At 42.9% G+C, this 26,717-nt stretch overlaps 1 protein-coding gene across 1 annotated transcript in view; it reads left to right on the plus strand.

Moving 5' to 3' along the window:
• The window catches only part of LOC124605872 (late histone H1-like), a 198,972-nt gene that overhangs the window by 153,148 nt on the left and 19,107 nt on the right, over nucleotides 1-26,717 (plus strand). Inside the window, exon 4 of the mRNA XM_047137819.1 lies at nucleotides 26,680-26,716. Coding sequence (XP_046993775.1) covers nucleotides 26,680-26,716 — 37 coding nt within the window. The remainder of the gene's footprint in view (nucleotides 1-26,679; nucleotide 26,717) is intronic.

Genomic DNA, 26,717 nt, shown 5'->3' on the forward strand with positions numbered 1-26,717 from the left:
TTCTCCAGTGTCACATGGCTCATGGATGGGAACTATACCGTGGCTGTCACAGGCAAGATCATAGGCATTGATTTTGGATTTCAGGCTCCTTAACATGGCAGCAACAGACAGCTGTCTGTTGTGTGGTGTAAGGATGGATTTTAAGGCAGCAGTCAGATGGTACATCACCCACTTGCACCTCAATCCTATTGTGTCTCCTATTCCGTCACGTTGTCATAACCATCCGCTTTTCTTCCTGCCCCACTTCTACAAAGAATCCAGCTGAGAAATACCCCACCCATTTGCCACTCATTCTCCTGGCTGCATCTACTCATCAGTAAGTAAAGAAAGGAGAGTTACATTGCATGTGTTTGGTGTGGCAATTTTACTGTGTGAACAGCAAAAATCTTGTAAGCGATAAACATTTTTCCTATAACTATGTGTTGGGTATACCTGAGAAAAATTCATGATAGTTTGAATTGTGGGTGAAGCTTTTTGCTAGTCACTATGTTCTCTCTTTGCAAAAGACTGGATTAATATAGTGTGAGTATATGCCTGCAGTGAGCGAGGCTGCTTATACAGTCTTATTCACTGTTTGTAACTGTAGAACTTGGCACAGTGAGTTAACTCTGCAACATAAGGTTGTGTGTTTTAATAGGCAGTTGACTACAGGATTTAAAATTTTAAAATTTGTTCAGTAATGTTTTGAAATGTTGATGGTAAACGTTTGTTTGCCTTGAAGGTCTTCAGATAGCCAGCCTCCAACTGGAGTAAAGTTCTGGCTTTCTGGAAGTTTGTTAGTAATGTTGATTCTTGTGCATAATTGAGTAGATTAGATGCTGATCATTCACTTATCAGTAGGGATTTGAAAAGACTGACATAAATGATTCAATTCTCTTTCATTTTGTGTTGAAACAATCTTATTTTATTTGGTTGCTTTAGGTTTGCAGGTAAAATGTTCGTTGCATTAACTGCAAATTTCTTTTTCTGTCAATCAGGACCTCTTCAAGAGGAGCTGTCCCTGATACTGGGGAAGAGGGGACCGTCAGGCAGCACCCCTGAGCCTGGCAGAGCACATGTGAGTTTCACCAGGAGCAAGAAAGTTAGATTTTGTAGCATATAATTCACATCACATTGCTTCCTGACCTCTTTCCACAAATCTAATCAGCCCAGAGGTTTCAGCAATTACAATACTTCCTGATTTTGTGTGCTGCCCTGCACACTTCCAACTTACTTAATGAAGTAAACCCCTTTCTGCTCAACCTATTTACCACAACTTCAGTAACATTATGTCCAGCACTCCAGTTGGTTTCCAGACCCCAGAACCTTTGCAACTTCTTCTGCACTGGTAACTGAAATGTTAGCTAAAGTCTAAATTCTCTATGAACAATCCAAAATGTTTATCAAAGAATAATGACATACTGCATCTTCATCTGGAAGAGAATCTCTCCTTAATAACTAAAGGCTGTACATAGTATAAGGAATCTTAATGACAATCAACTTCATTTTCATTCTATTGATGTAATGGCAGTACTCACAGTGCTCACAGGTCTAAGGGCATGGCACATAACTGAACCAGATTGAGACGGCATGGAATAAACAACTCAAATCAGCAGATACAGTGAAGCACGATAAAGCAGCTATTGTCCCACCTTGCAGAAATGCTTCATTCACCTGCACCAGATTTCATGCACAAGAGAGAGAGAACTCCGAAAGCATATAAAAGTGTAAATCCTTTATTTGAACTTAAAAATAACTTTATGGTAGCCACTGTCATTCATACAAACTATACACATTGTGAAATACATAACGTTACCAAAGTAATAGGTTATATGACAGTTTGTGTTATAAATACACAGATTACAACCCATGAGCGAACAAAAAATTTTATTGGGTGGAACTAGGCCACCACTTAATTTTACAGAAAGATAAACTTTCCTCAAAACCAAAAGGTTTCTTCTCCTACCAAAATTTTATAACAAGCCAAAGAATATGCCACCTTATTGAATCGAAATATTAGCAACTGATCTGAATTTACATTCTTTTGTTGGGGTTTTCTCACAATGTTTTCTGGCAGATGACAAGGAAGTACAGGGATGCAGTGTCTGGGGTCGGTGGCTGGCATAGTAAAGACGTGGCACCTGGATGTTCTGGCTGCATTGAAGTATATTCCACGTGGCAGTCTGCGGCAAGTTGAAGGACGCCGGTTTCCCTTTCTTGCGGCTATTTAACCCAGCAGCTCCAGTCTTCCTCCGCTGATTCCAGAGTGATGATTGGCAGCCGTTGGTGATCCCTGACTGGCAGATGGTCATATCATAGTGTGACAATCCACGCCAGTAAAAGGCTCATGCATATACTTAGTTGGCGGCTGATTGAATGTTTGGTGGGAACGCCTGTAGTGCTGGCTGGCGGAAGGTGCTGGCAGTAAGTTGCAGACGCCACTTAACTGTGCTTCGGTAGCCAACTGTTGTGTTTGTGTGGCTGCGCACGTCACGACAGTTAGTATTCATTAAACATGCCAATTGCCACTTACAGTTTACAAATATTTATATATATTTATATATATATATATATATATATGTATTGCAATTACACATCCAAGTACTTTTCTAAAATGACAGAAGAGCCACTCCTCTTGATACATTTGTGGCCGGACAAACTTCCTAAAATATTCTTAAAATACTTCACTGGTTTTTAAATCAATATCGCACACACTTCATAGACAGGTCTTATTGTCTCTGGGTATCAAGAGTTTCACATACATATGTTGCTTAGTAATTCAATAAAACTGACTTCATGTTTTTAAGCTCATGTATCACAGCTTGTGCAGTGTAATGTAAAAGTAACTTTGTAGCTATGTAATATTCAGATAGGTCTCTGGTACATGAAACAGAATCAAATGATGATTCTTTTGACAATCCGCCAGTTCTTGTACTGACTTATTTATGCTGACAGGTGTCCCTCCAGCAATGACTCTATGATCAACACAGCTGCTGTCTGTCATAAAAAATTCACTGTATAGTGTCTGCCACAAGGAGTGCAATTCTAAAGGCAAGGGCTCATTCCACATTAACTTACATTGCCATAGTCAATGTCAAATATCTTGCATGTGCTCACAATGGGCCTAATTAATCCAAATGAATAAAAATGTGATGAAGTGACAAACAATACAGAGCATTTTATGAAGCTGTAGACATCAGGGGCTGGTTTGACACTGTTCACAAGATGCTGGATGCTAGAGTGAACTTAAAGTTTTAACGTCCTCATTGTTGTCAAGCAGTAGAGGTAATTGTGTTTCTTGCGCTACTGAGGGGATATTTTCGAGTAGTCACACTGTTGCTGCACCATTTCTATAATGAGGATCCACCTTTCATAAATATCCTTGTGAGATCTTGCTGGAGCTTGATTGCTGGCCCTACTGAATCACAACGAAAGATTGTCCACAGAGAAACAATTAGTGATGATGTTTGCTGCTTCAATGTGGTCATTCTCTTTGTGAGCTGGTTGAAACAGACACCATTCTGCAAGAAAGGTTGCACAAGCCGTTTGTCATGTGACTGTCTTCAGTTGGTATTTCTGAAGTGTTGCACATACCACTCTTCCACAATATTTGTTGGTAAGCATGATCTTAACCTGCTACCAGAACTTGTCAATATGTCTTCTCTATATATGCTGTGAAGGCAATGCAGTGCATTCAGAAACACAATATTATGGATTACAATTCCCGTTGACTGATTGGTCCTGTCATTAGCAAACTGTTTAGTTACTAATCCATGTTCAATATGGTAGAAAATCAAACACTACTCTGTCAGTAGTCGATCTCCCTCGTCAGAGACAGTACTATGCACCATGTAACACAAAGTGGCGTCTGTAATGACTACTGGTTGCTAAGTCTTTGTACTCCCTCATAAACTCGGAATTGCTTTCTTTAAACTTTGGTTGTCTCACAAGTTTCTATTCAGTCTGAGAGAAGCATTTTGCTGCAGTGTGAAAAGAATTGAGTACTGACTCATCTCTTCCCAAAACAGAAGACAAGCATTGAACCTGCCTGTGGAATCTATATTTGTGTGTTTTTGCATTGCTGCTCTTCTCATCATTACAACATGATTTAGTTCTTCTGTCTCCAAGAATCTGTTCTAGGATGTTTGAGCATCAGTGTAAGTTTTTGCAAAGCATAACATGACTGAACACCTTGATGAAATGTGCTCTACCATTTGATACTGCCCTGATATATACTGAAGCACAGGACGATCAGTTCCTATGGAGACAATCCTTGCCTTCTAATAGCAACTTAGATTTGTCTCCAATGCCCTAAGTGCTTGGCATTGGAGGGAGACTGCTGTTTGTTCCCAGGTGTGCTGTGCCATTGTGGTACTGTAGTCTTGTGATCTGCAATGATTCACATTTATTTTTGAGGAAAGCACTCTCTCTTCAGATGACCGAGAGCTATTGGGACTCAGACTGGCTTCAGATTTTGTTCTTACAGACTGGTCAACTTTTTCTTTCAGGGGCTGAAACATAATCATGTCTTGCAGGGATGCATCTAGTTGTAATGCCGCCAGTGCATGCACAATTGCCTTGTTAAGCAGTGCATGAAATGAACTTGCCCATGCCCTTGTCATTGATGGGAGTGCTAAGTATCTTCCCACATGTTGATGCAAGAAACTGAGTGTTATTGTATCTGTTGCAAACCATATTAAAGGCCACATTAAAGTAAGTGCTAGTCACTAGAATATGAGCAGTGGCATTGTGAGTTTCACATTACTTAACTAAGCAAATGATAATGCTTAGCAGTGCCCTGTAATTCCTCATTATTTACCACAAGACTCAAAAATGTCATAAAAATGCCTGAACTGCATTACATCATCATTAAATGGTGGCAGTTAAGTGATGGGCAACTTGATGGTACTTTTGATGTACTCAAGTCAGATCCACCATCTAACGGAACCTTGTCACATGCATTGGCACAACACACTCACTGCAGTCTCGGGCAACTGTGACCACTCTCATAACATTACATCCTACCCTTGATTTTCATTGTTTGAATGTAGATCTCTAATAAGTCCTTGATGATTCATTGTAATAAGAAGAATTATGTTTCTTTTAGTGAGGATTTCTTCATATTGTGCTCTGCCATAATTAATTAATGTTTTTGAGACAGCTGACACCTGTGAACAGCTCCTTCCTACTTCTTAATGGAGCTAAATCACATCAGGATGCCTAGTATTGTTGCTGCCACTTAAGAAATCCAAAAAATCTATTGCCTATAAAGGAATTAAATGTGAATGTATGCCAATTGATAAATGTGTTTTCAAAACATGTGAATATTCTGGGACGTTGGTGACCTAATTCCTGGACATCTGGAAAAGTTAAGAGTTATAGATGCGATATTTGTAAGTGCCTGGCTGAGAGAAATGACACAAATGAGCCTGACTGCTGTTTCGAAGAAACAGAAATCTTTCCTTCCAATCTCGTAAGTGATTCACAAGTCTAGATTTGCACCTTCACTTTTTACTGAGCATTCCATTGAAACAAATTTCAGCCATGATGCATCAAACTTACCATGTGATGATTCAGCAGTTGACAGTTCTCCCTAAGCTATTGATCTAATGTAGGGGGGTACTCAATAGAATCACGCAGGGAATACTACAAAGTAGTAGTAGTAGTAGTAATAGTAGTAGTAGTATTTAGTAGTATGGTATTCTGCCTTACAGCAGCTCTTATCGTGGATTAAGCCTCTTCCACTTTTGTCTGTCTATAGCCAGTCTTTTCATTTCTGAATATTTGCCTCCTTTCATATTGTCCAACATTTGATATCTTCTTTTTCCTCTTCCCCTTATTCCCTCCACTATTCCTTCTATTCCTTCCTTCAATAAACAGTCCCTCCTTAAACAATGTCCAATCCAGTTCCGTTTTCTCTTTCAGCTGACTTTGAGCATGCTTCTTTCTTCTCCAACTCACCTTAATACCTCTTCATTCCTTACTCGGTCTTCCCAGTTCACTTTTTCCTTTCTTCTCCATATCCAGATGTATAGTGCCTCCAATCTTCTTTCATCTTCCTTCCTCAATGTCCAGGTCTTTGCACCATATAGGGCAATGCTCCAGATGTGACATTTGGCAAGCCTTTTCCTCAGATTTTTGTTGAGTGGTCCATAAAGTAATTTGTTTCCTCTTGAATCCTTCTTTTGCCATTGCAATTCTTTTCCTAATTTCTGTTGAGCAATACATATCATCCATTATTACAGTTTCCAAGTAATTGAAGTTATTCACTTGCTCTATTTCCTCTCCCCCTATTTTCATACAGAGTTTTGTCCCCTTTTCTCCAATTACCATGCTTCTTGTTTTCTTCTTGTTAATTTTCATTTGATGTTCTTCTAATTTTGTGTTTAGATTATATAACAATTGTTCCATCTCTCTTGTACTCTCTGCCATCACAACCATGTCATCTGCCAATCTTATACACTCCACTCTCTAACCCCCTATATAAACTCCTCCCCTTCCATCAAAACTTTCATTAATAATTTCCCTGAGGTATATACTGAACAGTGTTTGTGATAAGCAACCACCTAGTCTTACACCTCTTCAGAGTTCAATTTCTTCATTCATCACACCTCCTACTTTCACTCTTGCTCTCTGGTTCAAATATAGATTTTAATTAGCCATCTATCCATTCAGTCAGCTCCATGTTTCCTTAAGATTTCCATCAGTTTGTCCCATCTGACAGTGTCAATAGGCTTCTCAAGATCAGTCAATGCAATATACACCTTCCTTTTCCTCTCCATGTACGTTTTCCCTATCACCTTTAGTAGCCCAATGGCACCTGTAGTCCCCACTCCTCACCTGAAACCAAATAGTTCATCTCCTAGTACGCAATTCAACTGTCCACATAGCTTTGTGCTGAGCATCCTCAGCAAGACTTCCGCTGCATGTGTATCAGGCACACTGTTCTATGTTTCTCACACTTTTTGCTGTTCTTTTTCTTTTCTACTGGTATTAAGATTCTTTCTGTAAAGTCCATTGGCTATTTTCCTGTCATGAATATTTGATTACACAATTCAATCAACTCCCTTTTCCCTACTTTCTCCAATGACTTTATAGACTCTTAAATCTCACTAGTTAGTATTACATTTCCTTTGTCATCATCTGCAACTTCATCTTCTTCTTCTATCCCAATATCTTCTTCACTTAGTCGGCTGTTTACAGCATATAGCCATTTTATATATTCTCCCATCTTATCATAATTTCTTGGGGTTCACTCACCATTTTACCATCTGCTGCCTCTACTTCCTTCAGTCCATTGTCGTTTCTCTTTTCCCCTGAATGTCAAATCCATTGCTTCTTTGTACATGAAATCATATTTTCCTTCTTTCTCTAATTTCACTGTCTTGTCACACTCTCCTGTCAGCCATTTGTCCTTTGCTTCTTCTGTCTCCCTTCTTAATTCATTATTTAAACTTCTGTAGTTATGCTTCCCTTCTTCTGTGTCTACAGTTTTCCATTTCCTGCAATCACCGATCTTGGTTATCGTAACTGGTGTTACCCATTCTTTTTTTATTATTTTCCTCTCCTTGACTCAGTGTTTCCTGAGCTGCATTTTTGATCCTATTTTTAAAACGATCCTGCCTTCCTTCTGTGCATTCCATTTCCTGACTTTACATTATGATTTCACAATATGCATTCTCCAATTTTTCACAATTGCCTTTGTCTTTGTTTCTCAAAGTTAATGTGATCTCTCTTCTGTCCTTCCCAGGTTCCTTTCAATTAAAGTAGAACATCAGCTATTACTAATATATGATCTGAATAAGTATCTGTCCCTGGATAGCTTTTGAGACTCTTTAGGCAATTTTGGTGTCTTTGTTGTATCATTATGTAATCAATTTGATATCTTTTGTTGTCAAATCGAGGTATCCAAGTACACTGTCATCTTTTGTGGTTACCAAATATAGTATTTCCAACTACCATGAAATTTTCATTGCAGTATTCCAAAAGCATTTGCCTTTTCTCATTTCTTTCACCCAGTCCATATTTTCCCTGAGCTTCTCCTTCTGGTCCTTCACCTACTACCACATTCCAATCACCCATTATAACAATACATGCATTTCTTTTCTCTCTCTGCTAAGTTTTCTATCATCTCACAACATTCTTATACCTCTTCATCTGAATGTTTACTTGTTGGCATATAGACCTGGATGATAAGTAAGTCTTTCTTTTTCTCTCTGTCTCATCATCAATATTCTTCCACCAACATATTTAAACTTGATTACCTTGTCCTCCACCTGTCAAAATTTCAAACTTATTCATTCCATTTTTATCTTCACCTGAATAGTACAATCAGAAGTCATCACTTTCTAGTTTTCCACAACCACCCAACTCACCTCACACATACAGAGTATACCCAATTCGTTTCTTGTCACTTCATGTTTGGCATTTTCTAATTTCCCTTCCTGGAGAAGGGTTAAAACATTCCAACTACCAATCCTCAATAAGTCTTCCTTCTTCTCCTTCGTTCCTTTCCCATTTTCCCAAATCTCAGGACTCCTCATTGTATTCGCCCCCTGGAGAACCAATTGAGGGGAAGCTTTACCTCTGGAATATTTTACAAAGAGATCAAGCCCATGAACATCTAGGGAAGTAATTCCAGTAGTGGTTTCCCATTTCCTTCCACTGTCCTCCATATCCTGTCAGCTTGCTGACCCAGTTCACCACTGGGTTTGGTTACCCAACCGTCCACTGGGTTGCTCAGCTTAACAGGACCATGATGTGTAGGTTGGATTGTGGAGAATTAAGATGAGAGAGGCTAAGAGAACTCCCTTGTTGCGTTCTTGTATTTGAATCTCATCCCCATTTTTAGCCAGAGTCACAAGGTTGTAGCAGTGATCGGCCCAAGTAATCTCTCAGGCCTACCAAAGGATGACAGATAACTTCACTTCTCCTGATAATGAGGATGACCTATAAAATAAAGTTACAGATTGCGTTATCAACTTAACCTGGAACTTTCATTTTTCTGCTTGCATAATTATTTTCCTCTGTAAATTCTAACTGAAATTAGTATTCTTTAAGTGAGGGCCATGTGATGAATAACTCTGTTATTTATACCGGAACAACTATGAAGTTCATAATTCACCTTCTCTACCCATCAAAGAGAGAGAGAAATTGACTGGCTAGTACCGTAGGAGGATTGCCATGAATTTCTAAATTAAAGAGTCAGAATGTACTGGCCTCCAAGTTCCTTGCTGTATAATGTCGAGAGTTACAGAAGGGATAGATTGGTGCTCATTGTAAATGTGACACATGACCTACTACAGGAAAGTGTAACACCCTGCACAACATGGAGATAAACATAACATGCCCAATTTCAATGGCTGCTTCACAACCCATGCAATCTGCGTTGTCGCATACACCACCAGCTTTTCTGAACTCTGGAGACTGGAGTTACCCTTAAACCACATACTCTGCTCCTGAAACCATCCCTGCCTCAACCTACAGTAACCTACTGTCTCCCTTCTTCTGCATAAATGTTCCCTCCCACCCTCACCCCACTGTTCTATCATCTCCCAATTCACATCCCCGCTGTGCACGGCTCTCTGCAAGTGCACCAACCAGTCCCTTCTCCTTTTGTGTGCTCCTTTCCTTTCTGCTCAGTTTTTTCCCTTCCTTTCCTCCCTCCCTCCCTCCCTCCCTCCCTCCCACCCAAACTCCCTCCCTCCCTCCCGCCCAAACTCCCTCACAATTCTAAACCAGATAGCCTCATCTGCCACCTCTAGTCCCTGCACACTCTGCTAAGTTGCACTGTTTCCTCCTCTTCAACCTGTGTAGGATGTCCCTCTACCTGCTCTGCTCCACTATGGATTGTTAGTTCTGTTTAATATATTGGTCTGGCCTGAGCAGCTAGAGATTTGGTGTGGTGGTGGTGGTGGTGGTGGTGGTGGTGGTGGTGGTGGTGTAGCTTCTTTTTCAGTAGTTGTAGTGGCAACTGCCTGTAACACAAGTTTGTTCTTGTAACATCTGTCAATAAGGACTTGATGTGCTGGTACCATGAACAGCTGAAATCGTGGAGAAACTACAGCCATTCTTTTCTTGTTGCTGTGTAGCTCTTCTGTGTGACTTAACCCATCAAACCCAATTTATTTTTAGTCATTATATATTCTGTATTTTTGGGAAACTGTGTCCTCGTAAAAAGGTACCAGTAACACTTTCTATCATGATGACCTCATTGTTGGGCATCCATGAGATTAGCACACATGAGGAGACCAGAGTAAGTGTTCAAACTCAAAGGAGTGTTTCCGGAGTCACTCGGCAGCAATTCCGGATATGTGGAGTGTCGCATTTACCTGCTGGAATTGCTGAAGTCTGTTGGAATGCACAATGGACATGAATGGATGCAAGAGATCAGCCAGGATTCTTAAGTACATGTCACCTGTCTATCACATCTAGACATATTAGGGGTGTCCATCCCTGGTATTTGAGTGGTCAGTTCGACAGAATATCATACTTAACGGCCCAGGTTCGAATCCTGGCTGCGTTGGGGATTTTCTTTGCTCAGGGACTGGATGCTGGGTTGTCCTTACATTCATAATTTCATCCCCATCAACACACAAGTCACCAAAGTGGTGTTAACATGCAAGACTTGCACCAGGCTAACTGTCAACTTGATGGGAGGCACTAGCTACATGGCATTTCCATATCAGGGGTTCAATATCACTCAAATTGCACATGCCCCACACCATTGCAGAGCTTCCACCTCCTGTCTTGTGGGGTCTATGGATCCGTGAGGTTGTCTCCATACCCATACACTTTCATCCACTTGATACAGCTTGAGATGACTCATCCAACAAGGCAACAAGTTTCCAGTCAAGTCCAAGACCAAGGTTTGAAGTGCAATTACTGATGTAGACATACAATGGATTTTCACTTTTATATAACTTGTTGAACACAAACCAAACATCATGGTAAAGAATAGAAACACTAAAACCAATAATTCACAGTATCATTCAGTTGCTGGCCTAATTAAGCAAAATGATGCAACAAAATACTTGATTATATTCCAGCAGGTCTCATCTGTCACAAGTGCCAAACTATTAGTTTACTTTCCATTACCATGCTTGTGTATGACCCAGTGCAATATAGACACTGTGAAGTGCAGATCCACAGACAATTTTATGGAAAAAAATTTCCAATTTCTTCACGGGATTTACAATATTATTCAGGTCACACATGGTTTGTACTGAACGAAAGTTCTAGCATACTGTATATCATGTGGATGCATGTGCAATTATTTACAAGCAAATTAACAACAGACTAATTGCTCCAAAAAGAAACAATGAGAAAGGGAAGATCAGGAAGATGATGGTGAGGTGAGCAGTCTTGCGATGGACCATCATAGCAACAATAGTTTGGAGCACAGAGGAGTGAAGATGTCATGGGAGGGCTTTGAACACCCGCAAGGCCCTAATTACTAATGACAAACATAACAAATAAACATAGATGAACAAATACGCCATCGGCTGTCATCACTCATGACTTGGGTACAAATCAAACTGCTGATGTCTGCTATACTGCGATATCCTGTTGGTGCTGATGGTGAATGGATGATTGTAACTGAGGTATTGTCAAAGGTGGTTGACTTACATACAACAAATAGCATATTGATCAAGTTTTGATTTTGATCGCATCATGCTAATAATGTTGAAAACAATTAAAGAAATTTTCTTGCCCAAATGGCCTGACTTCTAGTGTAAGCTGTTAAGGATCCGGCAAACATCTGAAGTATGCAGATGAATTGACTTTCGATCAATGCAGGTCATGTATCTGACATATTAATGAATTTCTAGGTATCCTCCATTCACACAAATACTATTATTTGGTGGGGACAGGTAATGTTAAAGTTATACAAATTCATCTCAAGGTCCCCCTGCAGGTACGGGGGTTAGAATGGGCCCACAGTATTCCTGCCTGTCATAAGAGGTGACTAAAAGGAGTCTCAAATGCTTCAACCTGTATGTGATGGTCCCCTCTCGGGTTTGACCTCCATATTTCCAATTCTTCTGAAGAGCGAAGCAATTGGGGAAGGGCACCTTACATGGTACATTGTGCCCATTGTGCGTAGAAACCTCTAGCCAGCCTTCTCATCGTCGCACTGCCATTCTGTTTGTTCCCCATCTCTTTGGTGAGGTTACATTCCTAGGTGCAATTTCCACCATGCACTGTGCATTGTTGCTTTTTGCGGAACTGATGACCAAGGACTTCCTTGCACCTAATATCCAGCATAGTAGCCAGTCAATTGTGGTGGAGCTGCCATGTACCCTGTTGGTTGTAGCCCCCTTACAACACAGGGATCACTCTGCTGATGCCTGCGCCAACTCCCCACGTATGCCAAGGAGTAGAGGCCTATCTCCCTTGGGTATCGGGACTCCCGGCAATGGCCATCCTGCCAGGTGGCCCTTGTAGAGGCTGGGTGGTGCCCGTGGGGAGGGCCCTTGGTCGGAGTGGGTGGCATCAGTGCAGATGACCCACAATGAAGCGTGGTACATCATCTCTTGCTGGTGGCCATCTACCAGCAGTCTCTAAGCATTCTTGGGCTCAGTTCAATGCTCAGAAATACAATCCCAAATCATTCCCCTCCCTGGCCACACTGTGGGAGGAGTGTCTCAGGATGGCAGTGACACTAATTTGCTCTGGTTCCTAGTTTGTACAAGAGCTGAAGTCTTTCATGTCAAAAAAGTCTAAATTCTTCATAGAGCTTTTAGAGGACATGTTTGGGGAGGTGGAGGGCTTGTCCAAAATGCGCTCTTGGTCAGTATTGACAAAAACAGCATTCTATGCCCAGTCCTGGAGATTACTTGCTTGTGACAAGTTGGGGGATGTTTCAGTTACCATAACACACCATAAGAGTTTAAATATGGTCCAGGATATTATTTTCCATAGGGACCACCTTTTTAGTCTAATGACTAGCTACGCGCCAATTAAGAACATCAAGGTGTTCATTTCATCTGGCACATACTTTGGGGTCTGAAGGATAATCAGATTGCTACTGGTGCCTTCATCTTAGCCTTCAAGGGTGATACATGACTGGAGAAGGTCAAGGTGATAGTCTACCACTGTGGCATCAAGCCCTATATCCCTCCCCTGACAAAATGCTTTATGTGCTGCAATGTTGGCCATATGTCTTCCTGCTGTACTTCCAGCCTCACATGTCGAGATTGTGGATACCCATCATATCCCAATACTCCATGTGCCCCACCTCCCATCTGTGTCAACTGCAGAGAGCCTCATTCACCTTGCTCGCCGGACTGCCGGATCTTACAGAAGGAGCAGGAAATCATGGACATAAGACACTGGACCGACTGACTTATACTGGGGCTAAGAGGAAATATGAATGACTCCATCCTGTGTGAATGGCATCCTCATATGCCACCACAACCACCACCATGATGGCCCTATCAGCTTAGAAAATTTCAGTCGGCTCACAAAGTCGATCAAGTCCAAACACCCCCTTGACCATGGGGGCACTACCCACCCTGCTGCTCCTGCTCCACCTACTTTGGGAGCAACCATCCCCTCCCCACACACCTATTGGGTATTGGGGATGTTTGTCCCCACTTCTAAGCTAGAGAAATGTCCAACTTGTTCAGCTGCTCTCTCTTGCAAGGGGTCCCTTGGGTCCCTCCCTTCCCAGGTTTCCGCAAGTGGGAAAGATGACGCCCGGCAATGGCATAAGTGCCCACAAGTAGCTAGTTGTAGGGCTTTGTGATCCTACTCCATGCCAGAGACTGAATTGGTGAAGCCCTCCCAGCCAGTGAAACCCAAGAGGCAGAGAGAAAAATCCAAGAAGAAGACCTCTAAGATGCAGGAATTTGTGATGGCATCTAGCCCACTGCAACCTACAAGCTCTGCATCTGAGGGTGAGGTAGAGAGACTGGCGTACGCTGCGGACCAAGATCTGGCCTGACTCTGACACAATGGATGTCACTCACACAGGTGCTCAATTGGTGGCAGCAGGTGACCCAGTGGCGTAATCTGCCTCTTCGGTCCCTTCACACCTTTCTCAGCCAGGGGCAATGTCAGCCTCCATTGGAACTGCAGTGGTTTCTTCCGCCATCTTGCTGAGCTCAGTCAACTTCTCAGTCTTGACGCTTTCCTCTACATTGTTCTTCAGGAATCTTGATTTCTGGTGACTCGTACCCCTGCCCTCCATAGCTAAAGGGATTATTATAGGAACAGGGTAGCTTATGAGAGGGTACCTGGTGGTGTCTGCATCTATTTCCATCACTCCCTTTACAGTGAGTCTGTCCTCCTACAAATGCCTTTAGAGGTTGTCACTGTTCGGGTGTGGATGCCTCTGGCTGTTACTATCTGCAGTCTCTCTCTTCCACCAGATGGTGATGACCTGCAGCATGTCCTGGCTGCACTGATAGTCCCATTGCTGCAATCTTTCTGTTACTCGGCGACTTCAATGCCCATAAACCTCTGTGGGGTGGATCAGTGGCAACAGGCTGAGGCACCATCATTGAGCAAGTATTGGTACAGCTCGACCTTTCTCTTTTAAATAGTGGTACCTTCACACATTTCAGTGTGGCACATGGCACATAGTCAGCAAACGATATTACCAGCTGCATCCCTAGCCTGTTGCCATCTGTCCCATGGAGTGCGCTTGACAACTTGTGTAGTAGTGACCACTTTCCAATATTTCTGTCACAGCCACAGCATCACTCTTCTGGGTGCCCCTGCAGATGGACTATGAATAAGGCTGACTGGGACCTGTTCACCTCCATTGCCACTATTGAGACTCATTCCAATGATGCCATTGATGCCGTGGTTCACTTGGTTACCACCGGCATCATTACTGCCACAGAATGTGCCATTCTGTGCTCTTCTGGGGCCCCTTGGTGGAGGACTGTGCCTTGGTGGTTGCCCGAGATGGCTGAGGGGATTAAAAATCTCAGGCGGGCACTCCAGCATCACAAGTGGCATCCCTCATTGGAACACCTCATCCCCTTTAAACGGCTTTGTGTGCAAGCTCACTGCCTGATTCGCCGATGCAAGCAGGAGTGCTGGGAAAGGTATGTCTCCACCATTGGCCTCCGTACCTCTCCATTGTAGGTTTGGGCCAAGTTTAGGAGGCTCTGTGGCTATCATACCCTCGTCAGTGTACCTGCACTTCCACTGATTGGAACAGTCTGCACGGACTCAGACGCAATTGCAAACCATTTAGCAGAGTATTTTGCTCAGAGTTCCACTTCTGTGAATTGCCCACTGTCCTTTTACTCCCTGAAGGAGTCGTTGGAATGTCGGAGCCTTTCATTTCACACTCACCACCCTGAATCGTACAATGCTCCGTTAAGTGAAAGGAAATTCCAAAGTGCCTTAGCCACTTGCCCTGATATGGCTCTTGGGCCAATTGGCATCCACTGTCAGATGCTCCAACACCTCTCAGTGGACTGCCAGCAATTCCTCCTAGACCTTTTCAATCATATCTGCATTGAGGGTTAGTTCCTGTCACAATGGTGAGAAAGCATCGTAATCCCCGTGTTGAAACCTGGCAAGAACCCACCGGAGTTGGACAGCTACCGCCCCATTAACCTCACCTACTTTCTTTGCAAGTTGCTCGAACCCATGATGAGCCAGAGGTTGAGTTGGCTAGTTGAGTCTCAGGGGCTTCTGGCCCCATCTCAGGTTGGGTTCCGTAAGGGCCGCTCTGCCACCAATAATCTGGTATGCCTGTTGTCTGCAATCTGTACAACCTTTGCCCACCATCAGCATCTGGTCGCCATCTTTTTTGACAAGTGGAAGGCATACGATATGACATTGCAACATCACATCCTCTGTACACTTCATGGTTACAATCTTTGGGGTCCCCTCCCAATTTTAATACAAAATTTTCTGTCGCTTGGTTCCTTCCGTGTGCAAGTTGGGGCCTCCTATAGTTCCTCCTGAGTTCAGGAGAATGGGGTCCCACAAGGTTCTGTATTAAGAGGCTGCCTCTTTTTGATAGCAATTAATGGGCTTGCTGTGGCGGTGGAATGCCTGTCTCATCTTCCTTGTAGGCTGACGACTTCTGCCTGTACTATAGCTCCACTGGCATTGCAGCTGCTGAACAGCAACTGCAGGGTGCTCCCCAAAATGTGCAGTCTTGGGCTGTAGCACATGTCTTCCAGTTTTCGGCTGCCAAGACCTGCGTTATGCATTTGTCAGTGACACGCTGTTCAACGTGAGCCATGGCTTTATCTTGACACCAAACCTCTTGTGTTGTGGAGATGCAACAGTTTTTGGGATCGGTTTTCGATACCAGGTTGACTTGGCTGCCTCATATTTGGCAGCTTAAACAAATGTGCTGTTGGCATCTTAATGCTCTTCATTGCTTGCGTCATACAAACTAAGGTGCCGATCGGTCTACCCTTCTATGGCTGTACCAGGCGTTAATTCAGTCCTGCCTAGATTATGGAAGCCTGGCTTATGGTTTGGTAACACCTTGCGCATAGTGGTTGCTGGGCCCAATATTTCACAGCGGGGTCTGACTCACCACTGGTGCTTCCCTGAGAAGCCCTGTCAACAGTGTACTTGTGGAGGCAGTTGTCCCTCCATTGTGGTTCTGACGCCAACAATTACTGGCCGCTTATGCTACACACATCTGTAGCTTGCCCGGGCATCCCACTAATCGTCTTCTGTTTCCTCATTCAATCGTCCACCTTCTGGAATGGTAGCATAGGTCAGGGTGTATGCTCACAGTTTCCGTTAGAGCTATTCTCTCTGGGCTTGAGGTTTTCTGTCTTCCATTCTTTTCTGGGCCCCTCAGTGTATACCCCCAGGATGTGTGTGCCACCCATGGTGTTGGCTCGATTTGGCACTGGGCCTGAAGGACTCAATCCTTCCTGAGGCCCTCTGTTGCAGCTTTCTCTCAATTCTTGCCACAGTTCAAGGCTGTGACATTGTCTATACTGATGGTTCAATGGTTGCTGGTCATGTCGGTCATGCTCTTATTCTACAGGAACATTATGAACAACACTCACTGCCAGCTGGCTGCAGTGTTTTCACTGCCAAGATGGTCACCATCTCTCGCGCTCAAGAGTATTTATGTTTCTGCTCAGGTGAGTACTGCATTATCTGTGGTGACTCCCTGAGCGGTTTACGAGCTATCGACCAGTGTTTCCCTCACTCTCGTCTGGTGATGGCTATCCAGGGGTCCCTCCATACTCTTGCCAGTAGTGCCTGCTCTGTGGTCTTTGTGTTGACCCTGGGTCCTGTATGCATGCTGGGAAATTAATGTGTTGACACAGTGACCAAACAGGCTGTCAGTGCACCAGCCATGGAGATTGGCCTTTTGGAGTGTGACCTTTGGTCAGTTTTGCGGCAGAAGGTACTTTGCACCTGGGGTGAAGAATGGCGCGCCCTTCCTTCACCCAACAAACTTTGGGCCATCAAGGAGGCTACCGGTGCGTGGCACTCCTCCTTGTGGGTCTCTCACATGGACTCTGTTGTCCTCTGCTGGCGGAGCATTGGTCACACCTGGATAACGCACAGCTATTTATTGCAGCATGAGGACCCACCTTTGTCGCTGTGGGTCACCTTTGACTGTGGTCCTCATCTTGTTGGACTGCTCGCTTTTAACGCTGCTCAGGCAGATGTTTGCACTTCCTGATACACTTCCTAAGCTTTTATCAGATGATGTTGCGATGGCAGATTTAGTTTTGAGTTTAATTGATGCAGGAGGTTTTTATCGCTTAATCTAAGTGTGTGTCATTTTTTTTTTTTTTTTGTGTAAAGTCTGGCATTTGGTCTACGATTTTAGACTGGGTTTTTAGTGGGTTTCGTGGTGGTTGGCCTTTCCTTTTCCTTTTTTTTTGTTTTTTGTTTTATTTGTTTTTATGGTCGGCCAACCACTGTCACAGTCCATGTGATTCTAATTCCTTTTGTCAGGTATCTGTCTGTGTCTTTCTTGTCCTGTTTGTTGTCTCTTGTCATCTCCATTCTTTGTTTTTATTCCTTGTGGTGGTTTCAAGTTCATGGAAAAAGGGACATATGGCCCTAGTAGTCGGGTCCCTTCAATCCAACAAACCAACCAATCATCTCAAGGATGACAATAGGAATGGAAGTTGCTGGAGTATTGGGAACTGTAGATTAATATCAACTTGTTTGATGGATGAATCTTTGGAATGTCAGACTCGTGTCCCAATAAATGGATGGTATTAAGGACAAGCCATCAGCAACTAACATACATTACATGGGTTACATTACATGTGTATCTGCTGTAGCTGCTTCTGTTCTTCCTTTTGCTTAAGAATTCAAAATTGGACACATGTATATTAAAATGGTTCATCCTTCGATCAAATTCAAACTAGCTGCCTATGTCTTCTCAACTTAGTTGCATTTGCAACAAGTCAACCAGACAAACTTTTTCCATTTATCTATATATCTTCTGAAGCATCAGACTCTGACACATCTGCTATAGTCACTGGCATTCAGAGACTCACCAGTACGGTTATCAAGTAATTGTTCAAGGTAAGATAAGTTTCTTAAGAACTGGTTCATAAATTTTTATTTAGGGACACAGATACGAATAGATCTGCAAAAACTCAAGGAAGCATCACATCTGTCAGAGGTGGGATCAAGACCTACAACCCCTGGGAAAGCATCTATCTTGCCCTACACAGCCTCCACAGGCAGGCACCACAGCGGTTATGCCCAGACAGTGATCAGCCTGTCACCACAGTCACACCTTTTCATGGCAGCATATTTACTTCTTCCCCAGGCATCAGCATGAAAGTGACAAGAAGAAGTAACATTGCGAGCAAGTAGTTGCAATGACTCACTGGTAGCATTCAGTTGGAGACAGTTGACACTCTGATTCAAGAATACAAGTTTTTGGTTTCAGATGCATGTGGGAGATATGGCATGCCACTGACTACTGTAGAGATATTGGAAGAATTATGTTGAAACAGGCACTACCAGCAGAATTTCTTGCTCGAGCAGGAAGAGACTGAGTGCAAAGCAGGGCCATATGGAGCTTGTGTGTAAGAGCTGTCCTCTCGTTTCCTAAATATGAAGCAGTTGAAGTGAGTGACCAACTTCAGTTCGAATGACACAGTTAACTGAAGGCTGAGGAAAGCGGTACTGCTTGCCCAAAGATAAACTGTAAAACAGGAACTCAGTGAGAAAAATGTGCTATATTGGCTGGCAGTTGCAGAGTTCTGTCTGAATGCAGCATGGGAAGATGTATTTTTCACACATAAGGTGTCTAATGATTTTTCATCTTCTGCTGCTTACTTTCCTGTCTGAGGGCCAGTGGAAAATCCCTTGGTGACGGGAAAACATCAAACATGAGATGAGAAAATTTGAGCTAGTTCTAGTTCACTTCATTCTTGTAACTGAAATAAACTACTTCCAGTTACGTTTTGATTATTATATTCTGTTTAGTTAATCTGTGCCGACATACATGAATAGATATAAATCATGAGAGCATTGTTTTAAAGCTATTTTTTGTTATTTTTGATTTGCTCGCCTTCCACTCTATTGCTATCCTCTGGACTTGCCCAAAAATAATCAAAACATTCTTCTAACTTTATCTCCCTGTCTCTCTCTCTCTCTCTCTCTCTCTCTCTCTCTCTCTCTCTCTCAGGAACCAGGTTATGAGAATGGCTTGTAGTTTCTAAATAGTGTTCAAATATTGAAACTGGCTTGTGTGCTGTAGTTAATTGATGGAGTGTGCTCTTCTTCCTATGGTGGGCGTAGGATAATAAAGAATGTCCTATTTGTTTGCATTGGACAAATTTTTTCTGAAGGGTGGACTACAGCATTGAAATTGTTCTTCCTGTAAATGGAGAACAAATGAAACTATTGACACTGCATCATGTAATTTCCATCTTGCTTGCTCCATAGCCTGATAAAGCATAGCATTGTTAAGAGGCCATCTGATCTCAACAATTGATCATTTTGCCTAGTTAGTGCTACATAACAATAGCAAGAGCACGCACTAAATTTCCTTGCTAAGTGGCAATCTGTCTTACATTCCTCCACCTTTCAATAGGAGCAAATGATATGAGGAGTGGGGAGTAACCATAATGCCACTTGTCTCTGACACTTCATACCCTCATCTCTCCACAAACATTGTTAAATTGATTATCATATATGTAAATCTGGCAGGAGGCATAGTATGATCACATCACAGCACACAGAGATGGCTCCCACAAAGAAGGAGCACACCATTGGAGATGCTAGTAACCATGGGACATACTTCTGCAAGGGTTTCATCATCATCATCTACTATGTCCGCTCACAAGCGAACATTGAATGAGTTACAGGCACAGACAATTCTTCCACCAGTGCCACAGTTCCTTGTTGTTTCTCATTTGGATGAAGGTCAACCCTTTCATTATTCAGAAAGGTGTCGACATGATTGCAGTTCCTGTAAAGTCTTGTTCCCAATGACGAAATGGCACCTTGTTGTTAGAAGCAGTCAGTGCCATCCAGGCACAAAAATTGCTGTGAACTTCACTGCTACACACCTTCCCTGTCTGGGTGGAAGTGCAATGCACTTTAAATTCATCATTCAGTGTGGTTTATACACACTCACTCAATGGATTGTCCAATGAGGAAATACGACCTTGTCAGACTGGTAGTTTGTAACAACTGTACATAGTCATGAAAAGCGTTGACAAGGACTTGGTACCAACCTGTACTATCTTCTCGATATTTGACAGAGTTCAACTTCAATGAAACATTAAAGTGGGCTACAAGATAATTTCATTTCACCTTTACATCCCAAACCTAGGCATTGCTAACAGTGTCAGTGGTTTAATCATACCAGCCAGCCATGTTCAAATCCGGGCAAATGCTTTTCATGAGGCAAGGATGCCCATGCTGCTTCCTCTCGAGATTGCCCCATTTTCAAAGATGAACATCTTATTCAGGAAATCAGTGGGAAGGAAAAGGTGTTGACACTTGCTGCTCGTAAGTTACTCACAAGTCACAAGCCCACTGTGCCTCCCACAGGTAAATATAGCACTGTCCTTGCATCTCCTCAGCCTACTAAGGAGGCAGCCCCGCAGACTTGTGATCTCACCTTTGATGCCACAGTCATCAGATCGGCCAGCACAAATATCGTCCGTTCAACCTCCCCATTATCACCTGCTCACTCTAGTGACATTCGATGACCGTCACTTTCGTAGCGTCGACGATCAGGTCACTCATATTAAAGAAGTTATTCTTACAGCCATGGAATGTTCAATACCTCAGACCTCAGACATCTGATTTATCTGCCCCCTCTTGGCAATTCCTTGGTTGAACGAGGCGTGAGTGGCAACATGTTCTTTGGGTTTTCCACCACCATCCTACTTTGGCCAACTGTATCCACTATAAGCAGTTGTGTGTGATTCTGTCGCATCATCCGCAATAGCAAGAAGGCAAGCTAGGACTTCTTTACTAGCTCTTTTGACACCATCACTCCCTCCTCTGAAGTTTGGAGTCAAATTCGACAGTTATCTGGTGCACCTAGTTTCTCCCCGATCTCTGGGCTCACTGTCATGCATGATACCTTAGTGGACCCAGTCGCTATTTCTAACTCATTGGGTCAACACTTTGCTGAAATTTCAAGCGCTTCAAATTACCTGCCAGCCTTTCCCCTGAAGAAATGTACAGCAGAAGTTCGACCCCTTGCTATCTCCTCTCAAAATGGCGAAAGCTAGAATACTGTTTTCTCCATGCGGGAACTCCAGCACGCACTCTCTTCCTCTTTTTCTTCCACCCGGGGACCAAATGGTATCGACATCCAAATATTGCTCCATTTACAGTACCACAGTCTGTGCTACCTCCTTCGCCTTTATAATCGAATTTGGACCGAGAGTACTTTTCCCAGAAGATGGCAGGAAGCTATTGTCATTATTGTTCTGAAACCTGGAAAGGACAAACATCTCCCCTCTAGCTATCCCCCATTCCTCTCACGAGTAGTTTAAATAAGGTTTCAGAGCATATGGTGGATTGCCATTCAGCCTGGTGGCTGGAGCCCTGAAGTCTTTTAACACCTGCCCAGTGCAGTTTGAAAAAGCATCGTTATGCAGTTGACCACCTCGTTGCTCTCTCCACTTCATCATGAAAAATTTTCTCAGGAAAATCCAAACAGTAGCAATATTTTTTGATCTGGAGAGAGCATAAGATACCTGTTTGAGGACAGGCATCCTCCGCACACTGTTCTCTTGGGGCTTTTGAGGTCTGCTGCCCCTTTTTATACGCGTATTTATGGCAGAGCGCATATTTAAAGTGCGATTGAACACTACGCTCTCCCGTACTTTCTCCCAAGAAAACGGGGTACCCCAGGGCTCCATGCTAAGTGTTGTACTGTTTGCTATTGCCATAAATCCAATTATGGATTGTCTACTTCCCGATGTCGCGGGCTCCTTCTTTGTGGACCATTTTGCGATCTACTACAGCTCTCAATGGACCAGCCTTCTTGAACGAAGTCTTCAAGGATGTCTCAATCGCTTCCACTCTTCGAGCATCGAAACTGGCTTCCGCTTTACTCCCAGTATGACCGTTTGTCAATTTCTGCCATTGTACAGAGGTTCTCCGGCCTTCCCTACATCTATGTCCTGTCAAAAATCCATTTGCGGAGGTCGCTAATTCATGAGTCTTACGTTTGACAGGAAACTGAGCTAGTCCTCCCACATATCCTATCTTACGGCTCGCAGTCTGTGATCTCTCAACATCCACTGTGTCCTGAATGGTACCTCCTGGGGAGCGGACTGAGTGGTCCTTCTCTACCCCTATCGCACCTTAGTACACTCTAGTACAATTGAAATTGGTCTGTGGAAGCATAGTTTACTCCTCTGCTTGGACGTCTATTCTTCGGCGTCTCTACTCTGTCCACCACTGTGGATTGCGTTTAGCATCTGGAGCATTTTACTCCAGCCCTGTGGAAAGCCTTTATGCTGAGACTGCTGAACCTCTGCTGTCCAATCGGTGAGCTGTCCTTCTGACATTGAGTCATTATGCTAGCCATCTGCTTTCCACGACTGCTAATCTGGCCCATGACATTTGTTTTTGGCAGCTTCTTGGATTTAGGGTACGCAGGCCGCCCTTACTCTCTACTACCACCAGGAGTCCACTTCTGTCAATTGCTATGTTCTCTTTCCTTCCACTTTCCTAAGACTTTGTTGACAATTAGGGTTAGAGCACCAACTTGGCTTCATCCTGGACCTGCCTGCTCAGTGACCTTTGTCAGTTTCCCAAGGAAGGTACCCCTCCCTCTCTTGTTTATCATCAGGCATTTGCTGCTCTATGTGTACAAATGAGGGATGCCACATTTATTTACACTGACGGCTCCAAAACATCATTTGGTGTAGGGAGTGCTAATATTGTTGGTGACACCCCTAATAAATTTTGGCTTCCTGACCAGTGTTCAGTTTTAACTGTGGAATTTTACGCTGTTCTCCAGGCTGTCCAATACATCTGTCGCCATCAGCAAATACAGTATATTATATGCTCAGATTCACTCGGCTCTCTCCTCAGTCTCCAAGCCCTCTACCCTGTCCACCCTCTGGTCCACCAGTTTCAGGACTGTCTTCACTTGTTCCACTTGAGGGCCATCTCTGTGGTGTTCCTCTGAATGCCAGGACACGTTGGTATCCATGGAAGTGAGGTGGCTCATATAGCAGCCAAGGCTGCAGTCTCTCTTCTTCAGCCTGCTGTTCGCACGGTTCTCTTAACCGATCTACAGAAGGTTTTATGTCATTGTGTTGCTCTTTTATGGCACTCACATTGGTCTGCAGTTCTCAATAATAAATTGTGGGACGTGAAAGCTCTTCCTTGTGCTTTGACCTCTTTCTCCAGACCTCATCATCAGGAGAAGGTAATTTTAACTAGACTCTGGATAGGGCACTGTCTTTTTAGCCATAGACATCTGTTAAGTGGTCGTTCTCCTGTGCTTTGTCCCCACTGCTCTCAACCGTGGATGGTGAGACACCTTTTACTTGAGTGCCCCTATTTTACTCTGTTATGCACCCATCTACAGCTGTCACCTGATATGTCTTCCATTTTAGCAGATGACACGAGCTCAGCTGATTGCAATCTCGAGTTTATTAGTATCAGTGAGATGACATCAGCCATTTGAAGCTCTTTTTGGGGACAAACAACCCCCCTTGTAGAGTGGTTTCCTAAGCTTCCCTTCTGTTTCTTAGTTTACCCATTTTTTTGAGTTTCCACTCTCATTGCTCCTGATTTCCAGTTTGGTTCTTTACCTTTTCCTAAGCCACAGATTGGGCACTAACGACCGTAGCAGTTTTGCATCCTAAAACCATAACAAAACAGGCTGTTACAACGAAATAGGATATGCTTTCCATTCAGAGGATTAATAACTTACCACTGCTGCAACCCCACGGCAAACTGTGGACATTCATGCACCTGATTAAGATATGTTGCTATTTCTCCACTTTTTGTTCCCATTTTAATTTTTCTTCTTTTATTTATTGTGTATGTCATTCAGACCCCTAGCCCTTTGCCTGCCCCAGTCAAATTATGCCCCTGCTCATGTCACGACTCCACAAGCATTTCTTACTTGCAGTTTTGTGTTTATTGGACATGTTCACATTGGTCACATTGTGCTGCTGCTGTCACATCACCTTCCAGCTGTATTAGTCATGATCACAGAGGATACACCAGGCCAAAATACAAAGAAGCTTCGAAATTGCGCACATCAACTGCTCTAGCATCTTCCTGATCAAATGCTACAGTGTATCAAAAATGGAGTATGGATGCATTGTCTGTAGGTCTATTGAACAGTGATCTTACAGACTATTTTAAGCCTTCCATTTTGACACTTTGTATCTCCTCCAGGTGATGTAAGATTTCCCTTTTGCACATCACAGAATCCAAAATTACATTGCAGTTGTATTTTGTATAAATGTTTAATTAGCTACTTGTAATAGTTCTAACTACATATAAGGACTGCCTAATGTTAAATCATGACTACTGAGTACCACACTTGTTCATGGTAATTTGCTGGATAAGCAGTTTATCCACATGGACATGTGGTTCATTTCGTTGCAGGATATAAAATTTTGGAGATGTTGGAACTCCCATACTGGTGTGCTGTTTCCTCACTCCCACTGTGCCTCTCTGCAGCGTCAATATGAATACATGTTAAGCTGTCACAATACTTTTGCATTGTGATATCATCGATCCCACTGTCACATAGTCAACTCAAAGACATGTACACTATCTTCTTTGTAAATTAGACATACATTTCTGCATAGCACCTTAACGCCATCCACAGTATTAAGTGTTCGCTATGAAACACATAAGTCTCACTTCTCTGTGTGTACAGCTACAATGCAGTGAGGCTGGTTCACTGATGCCAGTGGCCACAGATGAATGCCATCAACAGCTATTTGGATGCCCACAGCGCTATGTTTGTCACATTTGCAGTCTGCTGTAGCCACTTGAACTGCAGTAATTCACGACTGTACTATGGTGACTAACAGACTGTGTGCTAACACACACACACACACACACACACACACACACACACACACACACACACACACACACACACACACAAAATACATATTTTCACATAGCAGGAAAATAACTTTCTGGATCCGAACCAACACTGTACCTTGAACTGTCTATGTGCATCAGTAAGAAGCAACCTGTAAGTGTTGCATGGCCCTCTATCTTAAGTATCCGTGACCACATCATCAACATGCTCCAGGACAGGTAATAGCATGTTAGATTCAAACAAATGAACCCTGATGAGGAATTATTCTAAGATGCAATTCCCCGGGACAGACCAGTCTGTCCATAAATAGACAAATCTTATAAAATAATAATGTACAGTTGAGGTCAGTGTCCTCCAGTTGCATAGGTATGCAGTCATTACATTATTTGCAAAAAGATAACATTGCTGTGATCGGGATTCACAGTGATCATGTGACCTTTAGTGCTTCTTCTCAGCATCACACTGCCAATAAAAAAGAAAGGGATTCATATATGAAGTTACAGTTCTAAGCTACCACAACTCTACTACACTGTGTGGCGAATGTCTTGTGATGTCTGCTAAATGGGACTAGAACCACCAAGCCCTAGATCTGTTGGTGACCAGTAACCTGGAATACAATGGAGAAAATTATGTGCCATATCATCTCCTACTTCCTACCTCCTGACTGACAACCTGTAATTTTATAATGGTCTGTTACTCCTTTCCCTTTTCATGATCTCTTGGACTATTTCACCAGGTCATAGCTGAGGTAGTGTTCATTTTTGCAAACTGTACTGTATTTGTCACTGGGAGTATGCTTACACCAACCTTCAAACATCTGGCAGCTGAGGTCTGCATTCCCACCATGCTAACTTGCATTTCCTGGCCACCTTCGTCTGCTCTGTGACAGTGGCTGTACGTGGCAGCTGGCAGCTCTAGTGAATTCACGTAATTGAGCTCACTTGAAACTCAAATATTTTGTGATTATTCACTTGGATCATCATGCAGTTTTCATAAATGACACTTCAATAAACTTTCACATCTATCTACTTGTATCTGCACCTGATTTGTTATCTCCAATACTATTTTAATTTACCATCTTACTAATACAGAGATGAGCATTGCAGTGACATGACATACTACTGCCATGTTCAAAGGCGTTTGATTTACACTTAAATTCAGTTCATATATATTATTGTTATTGTTATTGTTATTGTTATTATTATTTTTTTTTTCAGCTTCCTAAAAAGATACGGCTCGAGGAGCTGTTGGCAGG

Source organism: Schistocerca americana, chromosome 3 (assembly GCF_021461395.2).
Source record: "Schistocerca americana isolate TAMUIC-IGC-003095 chromosome 3, iqSchAmer2.1, whole genome shotgun sequence".
NCBI lineage: Eukaryota > Metazoa > Arthropoda > Insecta > Orthoptera > Acrididae > Schistocerca > Schistocerca americana.